The sequence below is a fragment of the Haemaphysalis longicornis genome, unplaced genomic scaffold (genome assembly GCF_048455015.1).
Source record: "Haemaphysalis longicornis isolate Haplotype H1 unplaced genomic scaffold, Haemaphysalis longicornis Haplotype H1 scaffold_3, whole genome shotgun sequence".
NCBI classification, from domain to species: Eukaryota; Metazoa; Arthropoda; class Arachnida; order Ixodida; family Ixodidae; genus Haemaphysalis; species Haemaphysalis longicornis.
The window spans coordinates 192,425,608-192,442,149 of NW_027526335.1; the positions used below are offsets into that span (position 1 = coordinate 192,425,608).

Sequence of the window (16,542 nt, forward strand, 5' to 3'; positions counted from 1 at the left end):
GTCTCGCAACTCCGCCGCCTGGGGCTTACTCTTACCCACAACCGCTCCCCAGCGCCCACCCTCTAATACATTAAACGATACACCACGCAGACTACACACCTCATCCGGCGTATCGCCAACAAACAGTAGCACGGCCTCAATGAGGAGGATCGTCTACGGCTCGTGCACAGCTTTCTCATTAACCGCCTTACCTTCGTCTCACACACACTTGATGCCCTTTTGCAGAAAACCTATCGACATGCACTGCGCCTTCCTCCCTACACCCCCAATGACAGAATCCTAGCCCTAGGCGCAGGGAGCACCTACGCGCTCACCACGCGTCCCAACTCACGCGGCTAGCCTCGTCTCCCGCAGGGCACTACATCCTACAAGCTATTAACACCACGCCCCCCACACTCCCTACCCCTCCTACCCCCAACCGGCTCACATCCGCGCACTCATTGAAGTCCGCCCTCTTCCTGTGCAGGCTGCTCGTGATTGTAGAATCTTTTATTATTATTATTATTATTATTCGGGGGGAAGGGGGTATAAATCCAAAAGCAGGGTACCGACTCTCGTTTTGAACGTATGATTTTGAATCCGTGCACGAGCGGCAGCCAGCCCAGTTTTCTCCGCTCATGCAGGCCGCTTTCGCTCCCAAAGCGGAGGTGTGAACGAGAACAGCGCGAAGACGCTCGTGGTTTTTCGCTGTGTATTGCGTAACCACCTCCCAAGGCTCTATTGTCTCGAACAAAAGTCTAAAAGAACGAAAGTGTGCCTTTTCTTGCTTTGACCGACCACCCGACCCGGTCAGGCCCGTCGAGAACCGGCGGCCATTTGAGTGTACTAATAACAAATTAGAACCCGCCTACAAACAGCTTCTGCTTGTGCTTGACGATTGCTGAGGCGGACAGGCAGCGTTCCACAAATCCTTAAATCAGGTTAGTTTATTTTGAACCGGTTTTATTCATTACACAGTTTCCTTTTAGTACGGGTTACGTTCTAGCCCGAGGCGTTGGAAAGCGAGTGCGCCTGTGTTTTAGTACCGTGACGGCAGGAGACGCCGACAGCCGGAGCCCCTAAAGTGACTCATCCCCCCAAAAAGGTGGAGGGTGGGGAGGTATAGTGGAGAAGATGCATTGGAGCATGGCCAAGCGTCGAAAGAGACTAGACCCACTGTGCAGGCTTCGTAGTGTGTTCGGGGGTGGGGGTTATTAAGGGTAATTGGCATGATTTGCCTTCTCCTCCTTCCACCCCCCCACTGGTTCGAACAGTCCAACTTTTGTCTCCCTGGCTTTGCATAATGTTGTCCGACAGTGGAAACGTTTATAAAGCAAACGCTGTATTGGTGGAACCAATGGCGTTCTGTAAAAAAACGATACTGCATTTCCCCATAGACCGGTTGGCTGGTTGGTTGGTGATCGGTGTGCCCAGGCTCTGATAAGATATCTGGGCGCACGGCGCATTCGCGAAAGCGAACTTGCGTCAGAAAGGTTACTTGAAAAGCGCGGAAAAGAGTGCAATAGTATCCCCTTATCTCATAAACCACGTATCAGTACACACTTAGATCGTTCGTGGATGTGCCTTTTTAGCGCGATAAAAAGCGTCTCATCGGTGCCTTGTTCGTTTGCGATTTGGTTCTTAGGTTTTTGGCTCACTTCTGACGCAGTTTTGATGTGAGAATGCTTTGGTGCTTCTATCAACTTCCTATCAGGCGGGATAGTGAAGTTCTTCTTGTTCGCACCCGAAATTGCCCGTACAGTCCCTATCAGAGTGCGGACGGGGTGACAAGATGGCGATTCTTTTTTGTAATTCCCATTTTTGCGTTGTTTGAACTTAATTTGTCGCAGTGAAACTTCGCGTTGCTCTGGCATAGTGAGGCTATGGCTGTTGTTAAACCGAGCGGCCATACGCGCCGTGATATATCCATTACCACTTGTTCCACTTGCGTTGTCCCAGTGGTCCGACTACTACGGTTCAAACGCTGCAGCAATCAATGGACTGAAATGCGCGCAAAATTTGCAGTTTATTCATTGCTGGTGACCGTTTAATTCCTTTAAATTTTTTGTTGGAGCACTCGTACTGAAAGCTTTTTCTGAAGCCGTGGTTGAAGCGCATCGCGGCGAGCTTCCTGGCGAATCCTGCCGCTTACATCACGCCAGCTGCGGCTGCAGCTGGGTTTGCTTCGCTTCTCCGCGCAGTTATATAAACGCGGCGTTCCGCTCCATAGAGTTCCTTACTGTATACTTAATAAGAAATTTTTATGGTTCGCTCCCAACGACCGTGCACCTCCATGAAAGCTGATAGAATGTGTCACCTTAGATAACTGCGCACGTGGCTACAACGCACTTCGCAAAACATTGTTTCGGGGTCTCAGTCAAATCGTTTAGTAGGGACACGAACGAGCGCTGTTTATCACAGTACTTCTTCCGCTTTGCTCCTGTTATGTGCGCGGTGTCCGAGATCAGTTGACTTGGATGGTCGGCGCTGGAGAAGCCTCGGCGGCTTAGTGTAAGCACGGCTCAGGCGTAAACAGAGCGGGCCCGCGTACCAATAGTTCGCGCCGATAAGGGCTCGGACACGCGAACGATCGACCGGGCGCGAAATTTGTGGCGCCGCTATCGCGGCGAGGGAGCCAATCGGCTTCGGCCGGCCGCCTGCTTCGGTGGGCCTCCCGCGGGTCTGGCTCTCGCTTTTCGTATTTACGTCGCGCGCCCGCGCCTGTTATTTATTTTCCGGGTGATTAAGGCGATTGGGTTTCCGGTGGGAACGCGAAAACATCCGAGTTGGTTTCGCGGCTTTATTATTTTTTTGTTTTGTTCCCCGCCTCTTTTTGGAAGCGTATCTGTGAGACTCGGTAGGCACGCTGATCAAGTCTCCAGCGACACGGAAGGCTCAAGGATAATGCCGAGCGCGTACGGGCCATCGCGCTGTCGCTGTGTCGGGCGAGTAATAAAGAGCGGGGTCTGCCTTAGGGAATGGAGAGGGGGCTGAAAACAGTAGAAGACAAAGCAACTGGAATGGCGGTTGCATATTCAAAGCAACTTGTAGGCACTTGCTATCGTGGACTGTTGTCAAAACACTGGAACGCCTAATCAAGACTGGAAGCCTGCTTTAGGGAAAGGGGGCGGAGGGAAAGGCAATTGGTATATCCGTTGTCCACCGTGGTGCCGTTTTACAGTTTTTGCACGTGACCCATCAGTAGAGATGTGATGTAAATTTACCTTTTAGCACGGCCCACATTCTCGGCAAAACTGCAGGTGGCTGTGAGCTAATGGGATCATATCACGCGATTTTCTGTGACATTATTTGGCAGGTACAAGCACATTAACCGCACTCAGTGATCTTGTGAGTTCTAGTGCTTACCCGTGGTCGGGCAGGCGTGGAAGAACTGATTTGTTGGTTAGGGAGGACTACTTTCACGGCACCGAGAGCAGCCAGAAGAAGTTTTCCGTGCTCTGTTGCCTGCCTGCATTGTCTGCAGGGAGCGCAGAGGAAGTGATATGACCTCTTTTTTACATTAAATAGGGTTTTATTGCCGGAGAGGTCGAGAAAAAATTTGTCACATGACGCTTGACATCACTCGTTCCGTCGTCCATTGCTTAGCTCCCCGCGGAGCATGACTGTTGTATTTGTGAGACGAGAGCCCGCATCCTCGCTACCCTCATATGCTGCTCTGGCTGTTCATTATTCCCCTTGTTCCCATTTTTCCAATGAAAACTGCTATTAACAAGGCTGCAATCACTGAGCCTGGAGCAGAAACGGGCTGCAAGGCTAAACCAACCTGTCACAGCGTCAGCTCTAAACAAAGCGATGGTTACTCCTTTCTGATGCCAGGCAGGAGTGGTCTGCTGCTGTCATCTCTGAAGTTCGTGAGGGCGGCCATGGAATGCACAGAACCGCGCCCCCCAGAGAGCTGTTGTTGGTGCTTGAGCACCCTACTAAGCCGCAGTTGCTTTTCGACGCGACCTAAAAGTATTATTTGCTGGCAGGCATGATGTAAGTGAAAATAATCAAAAGAACGCCAAAACACCACATTAGCACCTATCAACTACACGGCGAATATGGAGAATACCTCAGTAACCTCAGATTTGCTGATGACGTTGCCTTGCTAAGTAACTCGGGGGACGAATTGCAAAGCATGCTTTCCGCACTGGGCGAACAGAGTAGAACCGTGGGCCTGAAAATTAATATGCAGAAAACTAAAGTAATGATCAGTAACCTCGGGACAGCACAGCAGTTTGAGATAGGTGGCGAGGCAGTGGAAGTGGTAAGTGAATATATCTACTTAGGCCAAGTTGTGACCCCAGATCCCAACCATGAGGCAGAGATAATTAGAAGGATCAGAATGGGGTGGGGTGCATATGGCAGACATTCCCAGATAATGAATAGCAGCCTACCATTGTCGCTGAAGAAGAAAGTGTATGACAGCTGCATCTTGCCGGTACTCACCTACGGGGCAGAAACTTGGAGGCTCACTAAAAGGGTTCAACTTAAATTGAGAACGACTCAGCGGGCAATGGAGCAGAAAATGATAGGTGTAACATTAAGGGACAAGAAGAGAGTGGAGTGGGTCAGGGAACAAATGCGTGTTAAGGACATACTAGTAGAAATTAAGAAGGAGAAATGGACGTGGGCAGGGCATGTAATGCGAAGGCAAGATAACCGCTGGTCATTAAGGGTAACAGAGTGGATCCCTAGAGAAGGCAAGCGTTGCAGGGGGCGGCAGAAAGTTAGATGGGCAGATGAGATCAAGAAGTTTGCGGGGATAAATTGGTCACAGTTGGCACAGGACCGAGGTAATTGGATATTAATGGGAGAGGCCTTTGCCCTGCAGTGGGCGTAGATAGGCTGGTGATGATGATGATGATGAACTACACGGCAGTTCCCTGTGGACACCCGGGAAAGGCAGCAATGGGTGGCTTGGCAGCCATGGCACTCAGGGTCCGTAAACGGAGCTTAATCAAGCTTAAGGGTGTTTGGGTTTACTAGTTTTGTTTGCTAAGGTACATCACTGATATTGGTCAAGACCAGCTGCCCTGCGTCATCTCGTCATCAATTGGAATCGCGATTCTTCTCTCGTTCCCCACTCAACTTTACTCTACGAATCGTGACATCGTAAGCCACACGAATGTCTCTCAGTTGTGATTATATCGCACAATAGCTTCGTAGAAGTCTGCGTTGGTTTCTCTCGCGTTTGCGTGGCAACGGCACTCCTTCCTGGATGTCGCTTTGTAGTTCACTTCCTGGACGCACGGTATTGTATTCCAATGTGCGTAGCTATTGGCTGCTGCACTGGCTTTGTTCCGACTCGCTGGAGCAGTGTTGCATGAAGCGTGCAGGGAAAGTCCAGCTTTGCGCAGCCCACCGTGTTATTTGTGCAGTGTGGTTTTTGTCGCGGGCGGGCTATCTATCTAGGCCAGCCTGCATGATTGATACATGGGCTACAACCTGGAATTCAGATATCACTTGTCCTGTGCAACAATGCGGAAGCACACTTGGTGCGCATCCAATGCTTTGTCATGTGCTTTTTATTAATATGAAGGTTGGTAACGTTTCTTTTTTGCAGTCATGCGTTATTATTGCTTGGTGCGTCTAGCACTTAGAATGTTTTACAACAAATTTCTGGAAACCATACTACTGAATGTGTAGGCAAAAACGTGTCAAGCATGACTGGCGTATAGAATAGAAAGGGTTAATTCTTGCTCACGGTGTAAAAGAGAGTACAGTATAGCCCTTCTATAGCGAATCCAGTTTTAATGAAATAGTGGCTATAATGAACAAATCTTCGTTTCCCATTACCATTTGTATACATATATTTTGTGTCCAGATATAGCAAAAGCGGATATAATGAACTGATTTCAGTTTCCTGATGTGTTCGTTATAAGTGGGCTTGACTGCATTTTCGATTGGCATATTGCAGGAAAATAGTGATGGGCTTGGCAATAAAATTTGCTCAACTGTGTGAGCTCATCGCTGCTCGAGAGCAAATTATAATGCTTGTGCAAGTTTTTTAGAAATAATGTGAAGGCACTGTACAAGTTAAAAAAGAAAGGTCTAGACTGTTTGAAGTTTGTGGTAAAATTGGCGGCGGTGTTATTCGTAACAGAGCAGTCTTTTGAACGAACCACCCTTGTCTTCTGTCTTTATGGCCTCTTTAATGGAGCCCCGGGAATGCCACCGATGACATCTGTTCCACGGACACGTTTGCACTTTTTTGGTCTTTCTTCACTGCCATACTTGCAATTAGTGATATCACATTCATGCGGCGTGAGGTGTGGCACTTCATCGTGCCTTCTTCTTCTCTGTTTCAAGCGACATGGCGGATGTTATCATTGAACCTGTGTTTGTTGTCCCGGAAAAATTTATGCGAGATGAGCATCCTTGCAACTGCTGGACTTGCCAGTCTGTTGTCATAGTCGATGTAACCAAATCATGCGTGAAAACTTGTGCAAAAAAAAAAAAAAGCCTGTTGGAGACCTTGTGTAAGTGCAGTTTTGGTTGAAGGATAAAAGTGAAATTGAGGTGAAAAAAAAAAAAAAAAAGCTCTGGAAAAGGCAACAATATTGTCTAAATTTTACCCCTGATAGGTTTAAATTCTGTATTTTCTTATCTCTCCGTGTGTGCAGCAGTATATATGATGCGTCGTTTTGTGGTGATATCAGCAGTGTCTTAGTGAGGGTTGTGGTTACGTGTATCATGCATTCAATTTTCCTCTCGCTTTTTGTGCAGGTCAAGGCCTCCGACACGCTGGCTGGCATTGCCGCCCGGTTCGAGTGCACCCCCGGGGAGCTGACGACAATGAACCGGCTAACCAGCAGGCTCATCTTTCCTGGCCAGGTCAGTGGAGGGAGGGAGGGAGAGAGAGAGAGAGAGAGAGACGCTTTTCACTTGCAGTTTTTTAGACTATAGTCTTTCTTGGGGTACTTTTGGTCTGTAGAAATTTTGGTCTGTATGTATGTCTGTCTGTGACTTAACAATTCAGCCACCAGGCCAAAGTGAAACAAAATCTGCGCAATAGTCTTATATACTGGCAGCCAAATCTATACATCTACGGTAAGTCCGGTGTCAATGTTCGCACTTGTCAACACTATGGAAAAAGAACAAGACATTACGCAAACATAAGGCAAAACATCAATATATAAGTGACATTTGCAGTGTTCGTTTATTAAAAAATTCATGTATACTTGGTTTTTGCGATAGCAAATGGTATTCTACATCTACTGCAGAAAACTCCCGCCTGCTGTTGCCCGCGCCACCTCCTGGCGTCATATGAGAAATCACACAGCAACAGGAACGAAAGGTTCCAGTAGATAGGTTCCACGTTCTGCTTGGAATGCACGTGGAGTAGGGCAACGTGGTTCTATAAACGTTCAAGTAGGACGCCTCGATTCACGCGCGTCTTCGCCGTACAGCAGCGCTGGCATCAAGGCACCCAGCCTGTAGCAGTAAAATGCGGTAAATTGAAATTGAGTTGAGCAAACCTTTAGTGAGTTTACCTTGGGATGGGCGCGACGGTACAGGAACAGCATGAGAGGTGAGTGGGAAAGCAAAGAGACGCATTTACTTGGCAAACATCGACAGAGACTATCGCTTTTTGTCGACATCTGCAATGAAACGAGCAGATATGGGGCCAATTTTTCGAACAGCCACTGTTCCATTTAAAGCTTCACCGTGCCGCACAAACTGAAAAGGTGTAATAAATGATTGCTGTCTCGTGGTGTGCCACCCAGCCCTGTAATAAACACAGCCCTGGTGCAGGTTTTTATGAGAGGTCTTTTCACTCGCGTTGCACACAATATTGTTTCTCTAGTCTTCTCTCTACCAACGTTAGCACACTGTCAAGGTTTTCAAGTTCAGCTGTTTAGTACACGTCTTTCCTGGTAGGACATGCGTTACAAAGGATGAGGAACCGACAGAAGGCTGCAGTGTATGACCTAGACCGTAAAATGCGACCTTTGTGCAAAGTCTGAGCGTGAACGGACATGCGATTTGCCGCCTATTTTGCCCGCGCTTTGCATAACAGTGCTTCGTGCTCCACTGTTTTTTTCTCTAACCTTGTTTGTAGTAAACAGAACAAGGTAATGGAAAAAAATGCTGCATGATCCTGCATTGTGTATTTCGTGACACAAACACGAAGGGGAGAAGGGGAGTGGCAAACAAGCGAACGACTACAAAATAGATACAAAAGGACACGCATGTGTGCAAGACACAAGAATCCTTGCGCGAAATGGAAGGGCGCAAGTGCTTTGATAAGGTATGAGGTAAACACAGTAATAAGAAAAATCAAGGCATGAGAAGGGGGGCGGAATAGCGAAAGTCAATGGTGGAAGGAGATATCTCAATACTGAACACAAACTTGTCTTTTGCATGATTTTTAGACGGTGAACGTCAATTTTGTTCGTGGGAACAAACTCCTTAAAGTTGCTCCTGAGTAGTCGCCCTAAAGCTTGAAATTCCAAATTCAATTTGTGTTGGTTGCCTGCTGTGATCCCTGTGATGACTCCTGGCCTTTCATTGCAGACACTGTACATTCCACTTAGAGGAGAGTCTCAAACTGTCGACGCAGCTGATGCATTTGAACCCGGAAGACTGGAAGACGACAAGGTGAGCTTCTAAGATGGCGGTGCCGTGGTGCAAACTGTCATTGTGTGAAACGAGTGATGTGGGAAGTGTGTGTCATACGCAACCGAACAAATAGCTGGTGTTAAAATCAGTCAGTCGATCGATCAATCGATCAGACAATCAATCTTCTTTCTAGATTAAAGCATTGTATGTTGTTTTATTTCTTTCTAGACTATAAGCATGGTATATTTGATAGTAGCAGCTCTTTAGTAGAAGCTCATCGATTTAACTTCAGATTAATTGAAATTAGCCATTTTTTAGCACCAAGGGCACTAAAGATTTGAAATTGTTTGAGGCAACATGAAATCAGTGCTCTTAGTGTCTGTACTCTGGCATGATCATCACTTATGATGGATGCAGGCGATAAGGGAAAATTAGGAAAAATTCACAAATTTACATACATTGTAAGATGTGGGGTATTGTTTTGTAAGATGTGGCCTTTGGCGGCTTCAAAAAATTCCATTATGTTGATCGTGCTCTTTGAACTGGCCATCAGAAATTTTTAGACCAGTGCAAAGAGTGTTTTTTTTTTTTTTCGGGAATTTTGTGTCAAACTAAATAAATTGGAGAGATATGGAATATGTGGCATGGCAGGTAACCTTTTGAAAAGCTATTTGACTCAGAGAAAACAGTTTGTTTAACTAAACTTTATTGCATCAGACATATTAGAGCTAAAACGAGGTGTCCCACAAGGCTCCAAGTTAGGTCCGTTACTGTTTATAGTTTATGGAAATGATATAATTATAAAAGGTCTGAAAAAACTTGCAATGTATGCGGATGACACTAACGTATTTTTCACATCTGATAATATAACGAAACTTCACTCAGTGGTAAATGTTTACTTGGAGCAGTTATGAAATTGGTTATTAGTAGGGGTGTGCGAATATCAATTTTTGAATTTCGAAGCGAATTCGAATAATAAAAACAAAGTTCGAATCGAATCGAATATTTTTCGGATATTTTTCGAATACGAATACTTATTGTTTTTTGTAAAATTAATGTTTTCACCATCTAGAGACACAAAAACTGCAACTTTATTGCACAACAAATCACACAAAGTAAAATTAGGAATTACATTGCACTCAACAGGTTAAGGTCTGCACTCACTTAAATGTTAACATGGAGAAAGGTTAACTGCTCGACATGCTCGGGGAGCAGTGACAACCTCCTGCTCGTCACCACTTTACCAGATACCGAAAACAGCCGCTCACTTGAGACACTAGTAGCTGGCATGCCCGAGCCCGTGCACATTGCCGCGCGCTGATACAGTAAAATCTTGATGCGAAAAATATTCGTATCATCCGAAATTCGTATGAACCAACACAGACCAAAAAATTTAGCGCTGAAAAAAGTTTTCGTTTATTTCTTTTCCTACTTTCGCGTGAAGAAATTCGTGATTTTTTCTGCTTTTTTTAACCCCCGTGTCGCAAAGCAGTCCTTTCTGGAGCACGTAAAGCTTCGCGCTCGTCTCCTCACTCGCTGTGCCCAAGCTCGCTACAGGCCGAAACAGCCAAGCGTGAACCGCATGGTGCGTTTTTGCACGCGATTCGCTCGCCTCGGCTCTGCGATTTCGCGCCCGCGCTCGACGATTTCGCGCCCGCGGAAGCGCCTACCTCGGTCAGGAAATGACGCACGACGCGCGCGGCAGGATGGAGGAGCCTGACTACTTGCGATGAGATCGAGACAGCCGGCTTGGTTCCGCCGGAGATGGTTAGGCTTAGCACCCCGGCAAATATTTTATGGGCGCATTCACTAGCGGCGCGGATGATGTTTTATAGTACCGTTTTCGCATGCATTATCAGCTCCTTTACCGCACAAGCAACTTCGTGTCTCCCTTGAGCCGCATTTTAAAGAGCGGTTAGAAGCGGTCGCTCGAGCCCCCGCGCCACTTCACGGCTGGAGCCGACGCCATGTTGACGCCGCCGGCCGCGCCGCGCGCAGCGTGGGCGTGGTTTCGCGGCGGTGTCAGCGCGTTGGGCGTGCGCAGAGCGTTTTCGCGAGCAGAAAACAACAGCCCGGCCGTTTCTGGAGAAAGTGACAAACAGGGGAGCGAGAGCCGTCACTTGCTCGTTCGGCAGTCGGGTGCCTCGCCGGCTCGTTCGTATCTCTCTCTCTCTCTCGTATCTTCCGCCGGGCCGCGCAGGTCCGTTCGTAACAGCCGAAATTTTTCCCATTGCAAACAATGCAATTTCGCCGGGACTTTTCGGAAATTCGTATCATCCCGTAATTCGCACCCCCAGAATCGTATCATCGAGAGTCCGCTGTAAATAAACACCGATACAGAAGACACGCTCTGAATTTTTTTTTTTTTTTTTTTAGTTTTGGGTGGTTCGAATATTTCGAACAATAAAAGTGTCGTTCGAATCGAATCGAATACCAAAAAATTCGAATCGAATATTCGAAGTTTCGAATATTCGCACACCCCTAGTTATTAGATAACAAATTGCAACTTAACGCTACACAGACAACTTGCTTGATATTTAGGCTGTACAATAAAAATGTCGAGAAAGAAATCCCGATTATATATTCAATGGAATCAAGCTAAACCGAGTGACAGAACAGAAGTTCTGAGGTGTTTGGTTTCAAGAACAACTTTCGTGGAATACGCATATTGCTCACCTGTCCACTCAACTGTCTAAAAGTATAGGTCTCGTATATAGAATTGGCTATTGATACCACTATGGTTGAAACAAAATTTATACAACGCCCTCATTTATCCTAAAATATGCTACGGGATTTCGGTGTGGGGGACCACAACTAAAACAAATTGTAACAGGCTCATTGTATTACAAAAAAGAATTTTGCACATATATTTGGATTATCATGGCTGTTATGCAAATTTGCAAATAAGTCTTTTATTTACTCAATATTCGATGCTTCTAGCTGACCAAATCTATTACATAAAGGTTTTGCACACCATTTATAAACAAAAGACCCTCAATCAAGTTAACATTAAATCTTTTGTCTACCATCTCAGGCATACAATAGTAAGAATGAACTATGAACTCCAAGAATGAACTGTGAACTCCAAAAGTAAGAATGAACTATGGTGAGCAATCTTTCCTGTACCAGTCAACTGAAATAATAAATAAACCTGGAGAAAAATTAAACTTCGAGGCCAGTGAACCCACGTTTAAAAAACAGGTTAAAGAAATGTTACTTAAAGAAAACAACTGCAATACTGATATATAATTAAGCTTTTAAGTATGTGTCACTATGTTCCCCTAAAGAAAGAAGTTAAGAACATTTACAAATTAAAATACATTATATGTAATTGTGACGTAGTTGTGCAATTGTTGAAAGATAATGCGTGCGAATTACTGCATTTGTGTGTACAATTTGATCCTTCTGTGCATTTTACAACCATGCCTTGTATAATACATAGGAAATGTAGTAATGACTTTGCTTTGTTCTATTTCTCTATTACGATTGTGCTATTATGCATAAATTTGTGAACAGACGTGTTATTATGTACGCTGTAAATCGGGTGGTCGAGGCCCCTGTCAGGCCGTGTCCGCTTTTAGTCTCAGCCTCCTTTTGGTTTTGCCAAGAAATAAAATCCGAAATCAAAATAACTTGTTTCCATTTTAATTAATGCAGAATAAGTAGTGGATGTGCTGCATTCGTTAAATATTCTGGAATCTCAAGCAGTTAACTGCCTTTGTCACTGAAAAGGCTAGTGTACGGCTAATTTGTGCTTCCAGTAATAAGTTATTAACGTATGGGGCAGAAACTTAAAGTAGCACAAAGCAGCTTGATAGCTAGGTCTGCCCAACAGGCCATAAAATCGGAAGTGCTAGGAGTAGTGTTTAGAGATAGGAAAACAGCAGTGTGGATTAAGGAAGAAACTCAAGTGGAAGATATTCTAGTTCATTAAAGTGAGAGAAATGGGGTGGGGTGGGTCGTGCAATGCAGGTGACGTATGACAGGTGGACTATGCGTTTATTGGAACGTTGTCAAGAAGGACTCGATGGAGGGATGAACTTCGAAACAACTTATAACAGAAGGTGCTGCAGATTTTTGGGTGAGGCCTTCGTCCTGCGGTGTGCATAAATAGGTTGATGATGAGGGTGTGAGAAAATGTGAGAGAGTGTCCTGTAGATCTTGCCGTGCTGGAGTGGGAGGCTGGTAGGGGCTATTGAGGTTCTTATGACTCACACTGGCCCAGCTGCAGCCGTGGGAAGTGTAAAATGGTAGCGCATTTGCCGTCACGTGAGCAGTTGGCCGCCAGGGCAGCAGGCGTTGCCTCACACACTACCTCTCTCTGCCCTCTCATTGCAGGCGTCAGCGGGCCACCGGGGGACCGGGGCAGGGCCGCCCTCGCCTGGCGACCGCCCCTGTTCGCCGAGAGTGCCCGCTTCGCCACCACCGGACTCTCCCCTGGGCGCCCTGGAACAGCACCGGCACGGCTCTTCGGTCGAGCACCTCGACTCAGCCGAGCATGAGAACAAGGTGGGTGCTCAGGTTACGGGGTTTAACGCGCCGAACCTACACCTTGGCTATGCAGCATGCCGTAGTGGAGGGCTCCGGATTAATTCCAACTGTCTGGGGATGTTTAACGTGCGCCGAAATCTCGACACGCGGGTGTTTTTGCTTTTTGCCTCCATCTGAAAAGCTGCGACCACAGCTGGGAATTGAACTCGTATCCTCGGGCTCAGCAGCAGGACGCCTTAATAAGGCCACTGAGCCACGGGGGCGAGTGAGGACAAGGTGGGATGGGACAAGTAAGGGGCGGGCTCCCGAGGCCACTGTAGCTATTTGACGGGTATGCTGGGCACTGGTGCCCCTTGCTTAATTCTCGGAAGCACAGGAAGGGTGACTAAAATGGTTTGACTTGCTACCAAAGACGCTGTAGTGACAATGCATGGCAATGTTTTGTGTTTTAAAATTGGCAGGCAGTTGTACCTGGTGTGCCAGTTTTGAGGGGTTTAGTATAGTGGGGCTTTGTAATGGCACGCTCGCACCCCCGTTAACCGTTAGTATGTATGGAATGCCTCCCTAACTCCAGCCGAGCCTCCCCAACCAGATATTTGTGCGTCTCAGTTGGTGGGCATCTATTTCTAATCACCTTGGCACATCAGCTGGTCCAACTTGTGTCGAACACCAATACGTTGTCTACGGCATACCTTGAATCCTCCTGCGAGAAGATGAAACCTGCACTAGAGCCATGTTTTCCTTGAAATCACTGGAGGTGCGAGCTTGTGTGCAGAAGCCATGAATAGGTCTTCATGAATGTCTCCACGCAGGACATGGACATGTTCCTGAAGATCTCCTCGCGGCACATCACGGACGGCCAGGGGGTGGTGATGGGCACCTTGCTGGTGACGCCCAACAACGTCATGTTTGTGCCCAACGTCTCGGACGCCCTGGTCATGGAGCACGGCTCCGAGTGCTACGAGGTGACCGCCCCCATGGACATGGTCGTGGCCGCCGCCCTCTACAACGACATCACCCACATGCACCTCAGGTACTCCCTCCCCCGCTCCTCTCTCCTCTTAAAAGTATGCGTACTACTGTACGCATACTTTTTTTCTTTATTGTGCAGTTTGTCACCATATTTTGAAAACCCACATATATATTCTGTGACATATATACATTTCTCTCTATTTTTGGACACTAGCTTTCGTTTTTCCTTACTGTGCACTTTTGTCACCATGTCTGGAACCCATATGTACATTCTGTAACCTCTTATGTTCATGTGACAATATTTGATGTATCAGTTTGCTTGCGTTTATGCTGATGTTGTTTTCACTCGTTTTATAGTCTGAACCACTGAACCCTTTATCGCACCGTTACCCCACCTATTAGTTATAGGAGGTCCCCCCCAACAGTCACCGACTTTGGGACCTCCTCCTGTAATGTTTTCATCGTGTATTTTTTTTTGTGCTGGAACAAATTCAATTCAATTTAATTCAATTCTTGGTAGGGAGATTTCTCAAGTTTGTCATGTGGTTTTCCGTTATTAATAGTTGGGAATCCTCGGGCAATTGCTTTGAATGGGTTCTCCTTGAGTTTTCCCATGGAGCTTAGTTGTATATGTTTCTTGGGGTTATAGTCTTTTTGGGGGTCATTTTTTGCAGAGGGAGTTTTTTTGTGTGTGCGTGTCAGCGGGAGCTTTTCGTGCAGAGTTTCTTTTTCTGGAGGGGTTTTGTTTTAAGGATTGGGGTTGGTGTTTGCAAGTTTGCAGCCATTGAAACCTCATTGTGCTTTACAGGGACTCTACTGCGCTGGACCCATTGTGCAGTGTGCAGCTGGAGAAACCCTACCGGCCCGCTGACTACCAGCCGCCAGCCGAAACTGAAACTGCACGTGGCATCGACATTAAACTGCAGCAGGCTGCACTGCCTCAGGGGCAACCGGCCAGTGACGCGCAGGTGAAGCCCATTGTGCAGGGAACGGAAATGCCCGTTTCCGAGCCCTGCCAGAGGGAAGAAGCCGCTGGCAAAGAGTCCACGTCCGATCAAAAGACAAGCGAATCAGGCGCACTTATTTCTATTTCGTCCCCTACGACACCTCTGGAAGGGGACATCTCGCTGGCGTGTAAGCCTGGCGGCGGAAGTGAATTGCCTGGGGTATCGGTGGGCCAGCCACAGAACAAAATTTCCCAAAATGTTGCTTCGGAGACTCAGCAAATGAAGATTGTGGAGCCTGTCGCGGTCGGCAACGCATCCTCAAGTGCGGAGGCCACGGTACAAAGACCTGCCAGCAATGCATCGCAAGAGCTGAAAGCTGGGGCTAAGGAAGCGGAAGTTGTCAAGTCTAGCGCAGCGGCATCTGAGAGCAAGCCATCACCAACTGAGGGGCAGAAGAGAGTTGACAGCGCTGTCCCCAAAGCCAAAAGCAGCCCTCTAAGGGTTTGCAGTGTTTCAGTACAAGGCGAATCTGATGTCCAGAGAGCTGTGAAGGTCGTGGAGGTGGAGCCTCCCTCGGAGGATAAATCGGCTGAGGTGAGGCAGCACCAGCTGCAGGCCGGTGAAGTGGGCACGGGGGAGGAGGAGGCCAACAAGCCGACACCGCCAGGTGGCCTCCAGGGCGAGGCAGAGCTCCACTCCGAACTGTGCTCTGTCAATGCCCAGGTGCTGACGGAAGGGCCGAGCGACAAGCCGGCAAAAGAGGCGGCGGCGCCGGGTGCGAAGGCAGCACTTGAGACGCCATCACCGAAGAAAGATCGTGGGTTGGAGAACGAGAAGGTGGCGGCCGTGGCAAAAAAGCCGGAACGCCAGCAGACGGCGGACCAGTATTCATTCAGGCCCATCGAGAAAGCACCGGATTCTTCCTCAGCATTGCGCAGAGACCCGGACGGCAGGGGCGGCAGTCTTCGGGAGAAGTCGTTCACGCCTCCACCTGCTCCGTCGTCGGCGAAAAACCTGCCCGAACCGGGACGCTGGTCACGCATGCTGAGTCCAACATTCAAGGTGGACCCGTCGAGCGACACGGCGGCGAACACGCCACCAAATGCGGAGGCGGGGTTGCGGAGCGGGAGTTCGTCGGAGAGCGTCACGCTGCGCATGCGGGAGTGGGCCTCGGCCGAGGGCGGCATTCTGACCGAGAAGGGCCCGGAGTCTGCGCACGAGCGCGTGCTCAAGCGGCTCTCGAACCCCATGGAGTCGATCTCATCGTACACGCACTCCATCTCCAAGATGATTGCCTCGTCGCCAAAGTCGCTGGCCGACTTCTCGGCGGGCATATTCGTGCGGGGAGCCGACGAGGCGCCGCCGTCAACACCGCCGCTGCAGGTGCAGCCGCAGCCGGCGGCAGAGGAGGAGAAGAGGCCACCATCGCGGACCGAGAATGCCAACGTCTGGCTCAAAAACATGGTCGAAGAGAAGCCCGAGCTGTTTGCTGCATTTGAGAGTGAGTCCGCCCTTCCTTTTCCAACCAGTAAAGTTGTTTTGTTGGATGAAAAGGTGGCAATTTGGACCCACGTTTGATGTGGTC

General features: G+C 48.0%; 1 protein-coding gene across 7 annotated transcripts in view; it reads left to right on the forward strand.

Moving 5' to 3' along the window:
• Mtd (TLD domain-containing protein mustard) overlaps window positions 1-16,542 on the forward strand; it is a 190,968-nt gene that overhangs the window by 149,713 nt on the left and 24,713 nt on the right. For all 7 annotated transcript variants that reach the window (XM_077704981.1, XM_077704982.1, XM_077704983.1 and 4 more), the window contains 5 exons: window positions 6,712-6,819; window positions 8,503-8,586; window positions 12,886-13,056; window positions 13,851-14,071; window positions 14,819-16,458. In XM_077704981.1, coding sequence (XP_077561107.1) covers window positions 6,712-6,819; window positions 8,503-8,586; window positions 12,886-13,056; window positions 13,851-14,071; window positions 14,819-16,458 — 2,224 coding nt within the window. The remainder of the gene's footprint in view (window positions 1-6,711; window positions 6,820-8,502; window positions 8,587-12,885; window positions 13,057-13,850; window positions 14,072-14,818; window positions 16,459-16,542) is intronic.